At 42.5% G+C, this 11,076-nt stretch overlaps 1 protein-coding gene across 7 annotated transcripts; it reads right to left on the minus strand.

Annotated features, from left to right (window-relative positions):
- Positions 1 to 929: 929 nt before the first annotated feature.
- On the minus strand, positions 930 to 8,017 carry LOC107826656 (protein TIME FOR COFFEE). 7 transcript variants are annotated; one of them, XM_075257256.1, is made up of 13 exons: positions 7,503 to 8,017; positions 6,883 to 7,413; positions 6,590 to 6,798; positions 6,250 to 6,499; positions 5,777 to 6,161; positions 5,644 to 5,698; positions 5,462 to 5,563; positions 5,075 to 5,375; positions 4,925 to 4,991; positions 4,757 to 4,823; positions 4,308 to 4,652; positions 1,741 to 4,195; positions 930 to 1,570 (listed from the first exon to the last, which is right to left on the minus strand). In XM_075257256.1, exons 1-13 carry the CDS (start codon positions 7,615 to 7,617, stop codon positions 1,566 to 1,568), a joined length of 4,887 nt encoding a protein of 1,628 aa, XP_075113357.1. In that variant the 5' UTR covers positions 7,618 to 8,017; the 3' UTR covers positions 930 to 1,565. The 7 variants fall into 7 exon arrangements, with proteins under 7 accessions (XP_075113357.1, XP_075113355.1, XP_075113356.1 ...); XM_075257254.1 differs by having other exon boundaries at positions 930 to 1,599; XM_075257255.1 differs by having other exon boundaries at positions 930 to 1,599; positions 5,462 to 5,548; positions 7,503 to 7,968.
- Between the last annotated feature and the right edge of the window lie 3,059 nt (positions 8,018 to 11,076).

Here is an 11,076-nt window from a genome sequence, read left to right on the forward strand (position 1 = left end):
ATATATGAGCAAAATGAATATTAACAGTAAAAATGTAAAATACTTGGGGGATAAAAAGATGAAGAAAGGGAAATGGTGGAATCAGCGGCCTTTTCTACAAACCAACTTTTCAGCATGGGGTAAAGTCTGTGTAGTGAATGTTTCCAAGGACTATTCAAAGCAACAAAAGCAAAGAATTTATTGGAGCATTGAGCTGTTGATATTGTAATTGCAAACGCACAAAATGGGACCCCAATGAAATACTAATAATATTTAAAGAGATAGGATCCTACACCAACTAGTTAGTGACAAACTATATACTTCACACACATGTAGTGCAGAAAATCAACTCTTCTTTTTAAAGCCACCCATCTCAATCTCAATCTATGTATGTGTTTCAAAGATAGCCACCTTTACCCATTGTATAAATCACACCAACCAAGGATAACCAACTTCCCCCTACAATCTCTATCAGAAGCTGCTAAGATGCTTCATTGTAGTCTCTCTGCACTAAAGATTTTAAAAAAAATGTTTCAATTAAGTTAAAACTAAAATACTAAACTAATAAAAAAATATCTACCACTCGGAATATATTCTATTTTATGCGATACTCTTTCCTTTTTAATATGTTCCAGAAATAGTGATACAGTAGTAATTAAAATAACGTCTCATTCATCACAAATAATATACATGTACCCAATGAGACAATACCAAGGGAGTAGCTTGTCAACTATTTTCCTAAGTAAGAAAATAAAACAAGTGCTAAGTCACAAAGTTCATTCACAAGAGTCTTCATCTTTAGCAAGAAGAGAGTAACTATCATAACCAATGACATAATGGCCTTCCCAAAACAACGCACCGATACCATCATTCACGGATTCCTGTCTTTCTGACCTGACAGAGACTATTTTCAGCCATATAATTAAAGAATGCGGAAGGAAAAGAAAATCTTGAGGGCTAATCCATCCATTTATATGTGCCAAGACATACACATATACACCTTGCATTACTTACTTATATATGTCCAAAAAGGTACTGTCCAGAAACTGCTCTTCAAGCCAGTAGAAAACACTTTTAATGAAAAGAGAAGGAAAAGAATAATGAATTACTGAAGCACCAGAATTCCTACTAAAAAACAGAAGGCAATTCAATTCAAGCCTTCACTCTTCTTAGTTCTTATCACTGACCTGCTTCCCCCACCACCACCACCCAAAAAAAAGGAATAAAGGAACCTAAAAACCAATTTTGTCCCCTGAATCTAACCTCCACCTCAATCAACCATGCAGGAAAGAGCTGATCAATTATCCTGCAAACCATCCTTCAATCGTCAAAGCCAACCGGTCGAGCAGCGCTTTCATTCGTGATACCTCCCTCTAAGCAGTCAGTTTATACACCACGGGAGCGCGTCATACAACATTAATCCAAATGTTGATTGACTTGCATTCCAGGCAAAATGCATGGAGGATCAGTCCTCAAAAACCCGCATAGTGCCCCTTCAAAACTGCGGATTCTTCATTCCAACTGCTTTTCATTGATGTGCCTCCCCGGTCAGCTGTCCCATCAAGTTGTACAGTGTTCATTTCTTCTCAGGCTGCCAGCACGCATGCAAATTGTCATTTCCTGGTCAAGAATTATGTTTCACTTCATGAATTACTTCCCCATTTAATCTAAAATCATTTATTTTTTTGCTTTAACTCCTAAACTTATCTACCTAGAAATGGAGCTGAAATGCAAATAAAGGATGACGATGAATCTACTCACCCGCAGGTTGTTTCTGTTCAGCTGGCTTCACTTGAACTGCTGCAGGAACAGGGTGAACATACGAGAAACCAGCAGGCAAAAGCTGATGTTGACTTCCAGATGTTGGTGTTGTATATTGGGCCGCATGAAGGATGCCCTGCGAGGGCAAGACTCCACCTTTCATATTACTAGCAGCTGCTGCTGCTGCAATCGCTTTTGCAGGATCAGAGGTGGTGCCACCACCTAGAGTAACAGGACACAAAGTCAACATTCCACTTGACGATGATGCCGTTGATGAACCAGTCGGTTGTTGAGCCGGCTGTTCTGAACGCCTTCTTTGAAGATAATATCCCCCAGTAGCTTGACCTGTAGAATTTGTACCAGTAGAATGCGGGGGTTGAGCTTGCATATATGGACTTGAGAAGAACAGTTGTGCTTGCTGCATACTCTTCTGTTGTTGCTGTTGTTGCTGTAGTTGCTGTTGTTGTTGTTGCATTTGAGACTTAGTTCCACTGCCTGAAGTTGAAGCAGTATGAGGGTTTCCAAGAATTGACGGCACATTCCTTCCACCAGCAGGAGATGACTTTTGGTTGGGAAGTGAAGGCGAGGATTTGCCCTGCTGTGTTGACAATGATGAGCTTTGGCCGCCGGTTTTATTGCTTGCAGAAGCAGAATTTGTATGCCTTGGGCTTCCACAGGCACCTTTTGAGATTGAAGAAGTTGTAGGAGAGCCAACCATCATGGGCGAAGAGGGAGACTGGTTATTATTAGGAGGCTGTTGTCCCTGTGGAGGAGCAGCTGATTTCTGATTTGTGCCAAAAGATATTTGTGTGTGGCTTTGCTGGGATCTAACCTGCTGCTGAGAAAGGTTTTTCAGAGAAGAAGTGGATGACAAAGATGATGGAGCTTGGGACGTAGATGTTCTGGTAGAATTTTTCCACTGAGGCGACTGAGCTTGACTGCTGTTGTTACCAGTCTGTACAAGGTTTTGAGGAAAAGCAGACATTGCATTTGGAAACTTTGAAGAGGCAGAAGCCGACGATGTCAAGTGATCAGAGTAGGCATTCCCATTACTAGAAGCTGGTGTCTTACTCCGAGCAGCAGCAGCCGCAGCCATCTGCTGTTGCTGTTGCTGTTGCTTATGAAGCTGAATCATCTGCTGCTGCTGATGCTGAATTTGAGCTTGTAACTGTGCATTAGGGACATTTACAGCTCCCATAGCATTTGGCATTGCAGCTCGAGCAGTCCATGAAGCACCAGAGGGAAGATTTAAGGACCTTGATGAGCTATCAATGACACTGTTGGCAGCAATATTAGAACCGGAGGCATCGGACATCTCAGACCTTGAAAATGCAATAGACTGACCAGCATTTACTGAAGGCTGCTTCATAGCTAAACCTTTCCTTTCAGCATCAGCCCCAGACTGGTCGCTGGATCCAGATTTACCATCCTCGGATATTCTGAAATTTTTCTTCTGCTGCACAGCCTGAGCAGCAGCTGCAGCCATCTGTAAATTTTGCCTCGTAGCTTCAGGGAGACTCTGAAAAATAGCATGATTCTGTGCCATGGACATGTCAATGCCAGGACCAGCAGTGGCTCCATTTAAGGAAGCAAATGACATAGCAAAAGGTTGAGGCGGCACTGATTCTAGATTCGTTTTTAAACCTTGTTGTTGCTGCGACTTCTTCTCAGTTTGATGATTACTGCCACCACCGGCAGAAGACGCAATACCAAAAGTAGCTGGAGGAGTCATCAAACCAAAGTTTGAGGGATGCATGGGCATAGCAAAATTCTGATTGTACACATTCATCGGCCCATGAGACCTTTTCCTCTCTGTAGTTGATGGGCTATCTTCACTACCCACCTCATTTTCAATATGACGTGTCTGTTGAGGAATATGCTGATTTTGTGACTGTGCTGGGGACTGAGATGGATGATTCTTTGACCCAGGAAAATTATGCAAATTGCCACCAGTAACAGCATTGCCTTGGGACCTCTGCTGCTGGCTCTGCAAATGCTTCTGGGATGAAGAGGATCCACTAGACATGCTTGTGTTTTGTTGACCTTGTTGCATTTGTTGCGACTGCGATGTAGGCGGCTGCTGCTGTTGCTGAACCTGGGATGGATGAATCATCTGGGAAGAATAGAAAGACCCATTGAACAATGGCATAGGCTGCGGATGAGCTCCTCTATAATTTGGAGGTGCTCCTACAGCAGGTATTGGGAAAGCATACGCATTATTCTGCAAGATCGCCAAGTACTGAGCTTCATTAGGAGACATATTTGGGTAGTTGAAACTAATTGCAGTAGCAGCTCCACCAGCTGCCGCTGAAGCAGCAGTGCCAGCAGCAGGATTGGATGTGTTAGGCAAGGCTGCAGTGGCCGTTGTGCTAGGTGACTTTGTGGGACCGGGTCGCACAGCAGCAGCTGCAGCTGCCTGTTGTTGATTTATAGGGAAGATGAACGCAGGCCCATGCTGTAAATTCATAAAAGACTCAGCAATTAGGCACTCCTCTGATCTTCATAAAAAGTTCCAAAATAGAGAAAGCCAAGAGATTAAGGTGCTAATAAGCTGTAAGAGACTTTACCAGTAGATTGTTAGGCGCAACAGGCGGCAATGCTTGCTGGAGTAATATTTGCTGCTTTCTCTGAGCAGTAGCATCTGCAATGTTTGCAGGCTGGACTTTGTCTTTACCAACATTATTAGGGAAAATGGCAAGCCCCTGACCCTTATCTGGCCCAGCAGTTGCTCTCCCAGCTAGATCTGTGGGCGGCAGAACATTGAGATTGGTCTTGGCTCCATAGAATGGTGCAGAGCCAGCAGCTGGTGGCCAGAAAGGATGCATCTTCATGAATTGCTGAAGGCAATGTATGTTCCTGGCAATGTAACAATGTGTCGCACATCTTTTTGGCCGCGGTTGAGAGAACAGCGGCTGCATAACATTGAAAAGCACAAAAAAGGGGCAGAAGAGCATGAATCAAACTCCAGCTTGAAAATGACTAAGGTGGAAAGAGAGAAGAGAAGTGAGAGAAATACCTGGATTGGAGCAGAGGAAACTGTGGTTCCATCCATAGCTACAACTCCTTGCAAAGGTGCCATGTATCTGCTGACAGGAATTGAGTTATTTCGCCAGAAGCATTTACACCACGGATCTAATACTTTGTAATATCAATTAAATGAGCAATTAAGTCAAGCCGACCGTACCCCATGGGAGGAAGCCCACCAGGCCAGCTAGCCATAGACATTGGCATTGGTAAAGAGCTTGATTGACCTGAATATTGAAAACATCACCCCCATCAATTAAAAAATCCAAGGGAAGATTTCATTACAATCAACCCTAAAATCAACACCTACCTGTTTTTTCTATAATTGGTTCTTCTTTAGTAGCTTTTTGTGGTGGAGGCTGCTGCTGCAGCAACTTTTGACTCTGCTGTTGGAATTTGCTACTTACACCACTATCCTTTTCTGGCCTTTCCAAATCTAGCTGAAGATCAATATTCCTACCCCTGCTACCCTCACTTGCCTTATGAGGATTAAGTTCCTCAAGGGCTGCTGCTTTTGTCTTCTTTTCGTCAGCTTCAACACTGATCACTTCTTCTTTCTCAGCCTTGCCAATCCTTTCATTATCCTTCTCCTTCACTGAAGGCTTCATTTCCTGTACGCATCAGCCAATTCATTCATCAGATCATCCTCAATATCCTCAAGGGACGAAATAAAGGAAAAGAAAAAGTGAATACTCACTACTATATTTTCTGCTAAAATAGGCTTCTTATCCACAGCTGCTGATCCAAAATCTATCTCAGCTTCCCTTTCAGGTGATGATCTTAACTGCGGTGGAGGGGCCTAAAAAGTTATTTAAAAGATCAATTACCAAACTTGGAAAAAAACTGAATAGATTGTTTTAGGCATATCTTCATCCTCACCATAAGATCTATCTGGAATTTCTCCTCTCTCTGACTTTCAACTTCTGAAACAATCCTGAAATTCCAACAACACATGAATCAGACACAAGTTGAATTACGAGCAAAAAGATCAAACCTTAGGATAGATACTCACACTTGGGTAACTGCAACAGCATCCTCACGATTACTATTTTCTGCTCCCAAAGTAGAAGACTCCCTCACCTCCTCCTTACTCTCCATAAATTCAGATTCCTCAGGCCTCCTCTTGGCCTCAGATTCCACCTTCATCGTCTCCGGTACCGGATCCGATGCAACCGGCAAACTTTGTACAGAAGCACTTAAATCATATAAAGATACACCATTTTCAGCAGCAGATTGTGGGGTCTTCTCCAAATTAGGAGAAGAAACCTCCATCTTCATTGTTGTTGTCTGATCCATCTCCACTTTATTAGTAGCTGTAGAAGATGAAATGGGGCTGCTCCTTGCACCAAATCCTCCAGGATTTTCCAAGACTTGCCTCGGTCTTTTCCTCTTTGGAGCTGCACAAAACCAAGACTCATCAGAACAGAATCAAGAAACGGGATATTTATTGGGGAAAAAGATTGGAACTTTTTTAGTTATGCTCACCAACAGCAGATAAAGGAGTAGCTGATGAGTTAGAATTTGAAACAGGAGAAGAAACTCTGGATCTGTTATTGACTTCTCTTGTTGTATCATTTCGTCCTCCTCCACCACTTTCTTTCTTGGAAGGTCCTTGTGACTGGGTCATCAACCCGTATAACACTTCAGCAATCTCAATCTCTAGCTCTTCAGGGTTGTTGGATGAAGCAGCTTTTGGTGGTGACTTTGCCGGCGGCCTTTTTTGTCCATTAGGCTTCTGCATCAAGATTTTAAGAAAATCAGTTGAAATACATACATCAAAATAAAGAAAATAGTAGCAAATCAGATTTGAAAAAATGAGACTAACAATTTTCTTTCTGACTGAAACATTGGAAGAAGATGGAGATAAAGGAGCTGCCGGTGATTGTGTTGATGTTGCCGGAATATTCTGTCTCACCGGCGATGCTGTCGAAACTTGCTGATGTATTTGCTCTCCTGTAATAACACCACTATTACCACCAACACAACCACCACCGCTGACCCCAGAAATCCAATCATGTGACCTCTTAGTAGATGCTGAAAATCACCAAAAACACCCAAAAATCAGAAAAGGGTCAATCAAAAAATCGTCAAAAACAGCGATAATAGACAAAACAGTACCAGAACGGGCTTTTCTTGGGACAGAAACACCAATCATTTCATCACCAGGTTTCCAAACAGGAGCTGCTGCTGCTGCTGGTGTTGCTGTCCTAAAAACCCTTGTAGTATTTGGTGGAAAACTCTTCCTCGGAGGCTGTAAATGATGATTATTATGATTATGGTTATTATGATGATGGTGGTGATTTGAAATGGACCCCACCGTCACCGGTACCGGAGGATTCGGCGGCAACAACCTTGTACTACTACTACCTGAAACACCAACGTTGTTTGTAGTAGTTGTTGTAGTAGTATCTTCATCATCATCTTCTTCATCATCGTTTACACTTTCTTCTGAACTATCATCAACACCACCAATTAACCTTTCACCTCTCCTCCTTTTACTCCGACTTATCCTATCTCTATCTCTATCCCTATTATCCCTTTCTCTCTCTCGTTCTCGTTCTCTTTCTCTTTCCCGTTCACGATCTCGATCTTTCTTCACTCTTTCCCTTAACCTTACAGATTCTTGTATCTCTACACCCCCATCTTCATCTGCAACAAAAACAAAAACAATTAGTTCATCAAGGAAAAAAAATTAATTTAAAGAATCATTAAAAAAATTATGGATCTAAGATTTGTACCAGGGGAATCTCTAAGACTATTAGTTCTATGTCTGCGTCTTGATGATAATCCATTAGATGTAGCTGCCGCTGCTACCATACCCCCACTTCTTCTTGCTTCTCTGTTCCTATCCATTTGTTTGATAGAGAGAGAAAAACAAAAGCTTTTCTTTTTTTCTTCTCCGGTGAAAGGTATAAACTAACCCCAGATGAGGTCTAGCATAATTCACCGGAATTTATGGCCAATTTCGACGGAAATGGGTTTTTCTTCACTTTCAGGCCGGAGATAAAACAACAACCCCACAAATTAATTCTTTCAAAGATCTTAACTTTTCACAAATGGGTGTGTGTTTTCTTGGATTTCTTCTCCTCTTCTCTTCTCTCTCTTCTCTTCTCTCTCTCTCTATCTATCTTTGTTGGGTCTCCTTTTTCTGCTCTCTATCTTCATCAGCTTTTGGCTATATCACACTCTTCAAACCCTCGTAGAAGGTTGAGATCTCTCACTTTTGACAATTCCTTTACATCTCCCACCGTCCATTCACCATCTCATCCTACGGCTATTAATCCATCTTGCCAGCATGGCATGTGCTCGCACCGTCAGATTCAGACTGACACGTGTCGGTCATCTCCTCACCATGTTCCTGATTTAAATAAAGTTGGGTGGGTGGGTGACTAAAATAAGGAGGGAGCTTTTTTTGTTATTCTGACAAAACAATACATTTAATTTTCGTGGGCCCCGGTGTGTGGGGCACTTTTCACGATTGAATGGAACAAACAAAAGTTACCCCTCCAAGTTTTGTTCAGGTGACCGGCTATAGCCGGTTGTTAAATGTGTGTGACTGACCTTGGTAAAAGCAAAAAAACATGACGATCACAAGGAATCTAGGTGACTGCAGAAAATATCGTTCCAGCCGGTCAAATTCATTAATTATCGGGTTTTACTTACATTTTTTTCGCTATTCAAAATAATTATGTTTTTTTCCTTTTTTATTTTTTAGTATTATTAAAGTGAGTACATTTAGTACTGTCCAGTTCCTTTTTTCCACAAATAGACAGGTGGGGCCCGTGTGATGAAGATCTAGAAGTAAAATCAACGGTGTAGATCATCCGATTGTCTAGTTGGAAACCACCTGAAGCGTTAGATGGATAAGTGACGTGGCCATATGCGGTTGTTTAATTAAAGGCTTTATTAGATTCCGATTATTAAGGCCGAGCTTACGTGGTATGTTAGGCAAGATCTGGGCCGTTGGAATTGAAAGATCGAACGGTGAAATGTGGACGGGCAGCGGAAGGAAAAAGGGCAGTCACGGTCACGGAACTTCCCAGAAAATGAATGGGGCCCTGAAGTTATTTTGGCGCTGCCCTTAGGGAGGAATTTTTTTTTTTTTTAAAACAATTTGCGTTAGGCCATATTGTCACGTTCTGTAGTGCTTTGTAGTTTGTGGTGGCTAAGATGTGGACCCCAAACTCCACATTTGTTTTGTTTTGTTTTATTTTTTATTTCTTGTGGTTGAAGTGAAAATGGTGGTGCTAGAAAGTAGGCCAGTGAATTGAATTTCGTTTTAACCGGAAAAATGATGAATCAAACTTCTTTTTCATTCTCATTTTCTTTTCTTTTTTTAAATGATGATATAATGTTTATAAAAGTTTGACTTTTTTGGTTCCGTTTTGATTTTTATATTTACGAATCCAATACAATGAAATCACATTGGATCGACTAAATATAATCGTTAACCACCAAAGGATATGGTGCACTGGATGAGACTTTTCTTCCCTTAATTAGAATTCTCGGGTTCAAACTCTAGGTATGAAAAAAATCCTTGGTAGGGAACATTTTCCCCCCGAATGAGGTCCTATGGGGTGCAAATTCGGATATAGTCGGACTCAAATATGAATACCGAACACCGGATGGAAAACTAAAAAAAAGACTAAATACATTCATTAAAAGAGAATTAAGCATAAAATTTAATGAGAATTGATTCGGGTTCAAACTACCCTGTTTCAGGCCTAATTTTCGGACCTAGCCCACAATAATCCGAGTCCACCACACGTGGAGGACACGCGTGGGGAACATGGACGGAACCCCATACACGGGGAACCCCACCACGCGTGGGAGACACAAACCTTGAACCCCACCACGCGTGGGGCCCATTTTCCTTGGCAAGGGTACTAAATACACGGACAAAGGGGTTGGAAAGGGGGGATTTTTGGAAAAAACCAACGGGGACTTGAAAAAATTGGAAACGGACTACTGTACATCTTCCTCTTCCTGAAAAGGAACCAACGAAAAACCCTACTGTCAAAAAACAAAAAAAAAACCCGACCGGAGCCCTACCCCGAAACCACCAACAAACCACCAAACACCACCCCCACGACCCCTCGTTCTTTTGAGAAGCAACAATCACTACTGCGTCGTCAACCACCATTGCCGCCCGCTACGAGCTCCAGCTCCATCCAAACCAACCTGCTGCTGCATCGCCCAACTCCCCATCGTCTGCCTCACCAGCAAAACTACCAGCTCCCTCACCCACCCCAAAACCATTGTCGCCCCAACTCCCTCTCCGCCTCACGACCCTACTGTCGCAACCAGCCCTCCCCCCCTCGTCGTCATTTTCCAGTCGACAACCAAACAACCCGTCACCTCTACGTCCAAGCACCACCAAACAGACCCGTCGACCCTACTGTCGACCACCTGCCCCGACGACACCAGCCCCCTCATCGTCATTTTCCGGTCGACAACCACCCAACCCAGCTCCTTTCATCGCGTCGTCACTACCCCCTCGTCGGAACTCGAGCAGTTGTTGCTGCGTTGTCAAGCTCTCCATCACGTCCGGCGACCATAACCCAAAACCACCCACTCTCTCACGTCCGAGCTCCAGCCATTAACCACTGCCCAAAGGACCTTCCACAGCCTGCTTCTTCCTCATATCCGAACGACCCCTTCTGCTCATATTTACGTACCGGTGCTGCGTCAAAAAAAAAACAGCAGCATCCAACCCCTCGGGTCGTGGACAGTCTTGGTGCGAACTTTCAGCTTCCATTGAGGTCGTCGTCGTTTGTTGGGGTCCGGTGCGTCGAGTTTGTTCCGAGGTTTCGTCGTTGTTCATCGTTCAAAGAGGTCCGGCTTGAGTTCCGTCGGGGTCGTGTTTGTCGTTCTGAGGTTGTCGAGGTTCAAAGGTTATTGTTCTTCATCCTTTTGTTTCATTTGGTTTGTTTCGCATATTATGGTTCAAGGCGAATAAGAGTATTTGATATTGATGAATGTCAACAATGCAATTTTTGTTTTTTTTTTGTTAAAAATGTTTATTTTATGGTTAGTTATTGCATGTTTAAAGTAAATGTGAGAATACATGAACGGTTTGTGTGTCGTCTTTGTTGAAATTGTTTTTTTTATTATTATTTTACCATGAATATTATTACCTATTAGAATTGTTGTTTTTATTTAACCTTGGATGACTTCATTGGTAGAAAATCGTAGTTGTTTTAAGTTTGCCCTTAGATAATAAAAAGTTAGACGAGCTTCGCCAAAATAAAAATGTACAGATTGCAGAGCCCTTACAAAATATATGTATTAAATACTTAGATTCCGGGACGG

The sequence above is a fragment of the Nicotiana tabacum genome, chromosome 7, assembly GCF_000715075.1.
Source record: "Nicotiana tabacum cultivar K326 chromosome 7, ASM71507v2, whole genome shotgun sequence".
In the NCBI taxonomy this organism is placed as follows: Eukaryota; Viridiplantae; Streptophyta; class Magnoliopsida; order Solanales; family Solanaceae; genus Nicotiana; species Nicotiana tabacum.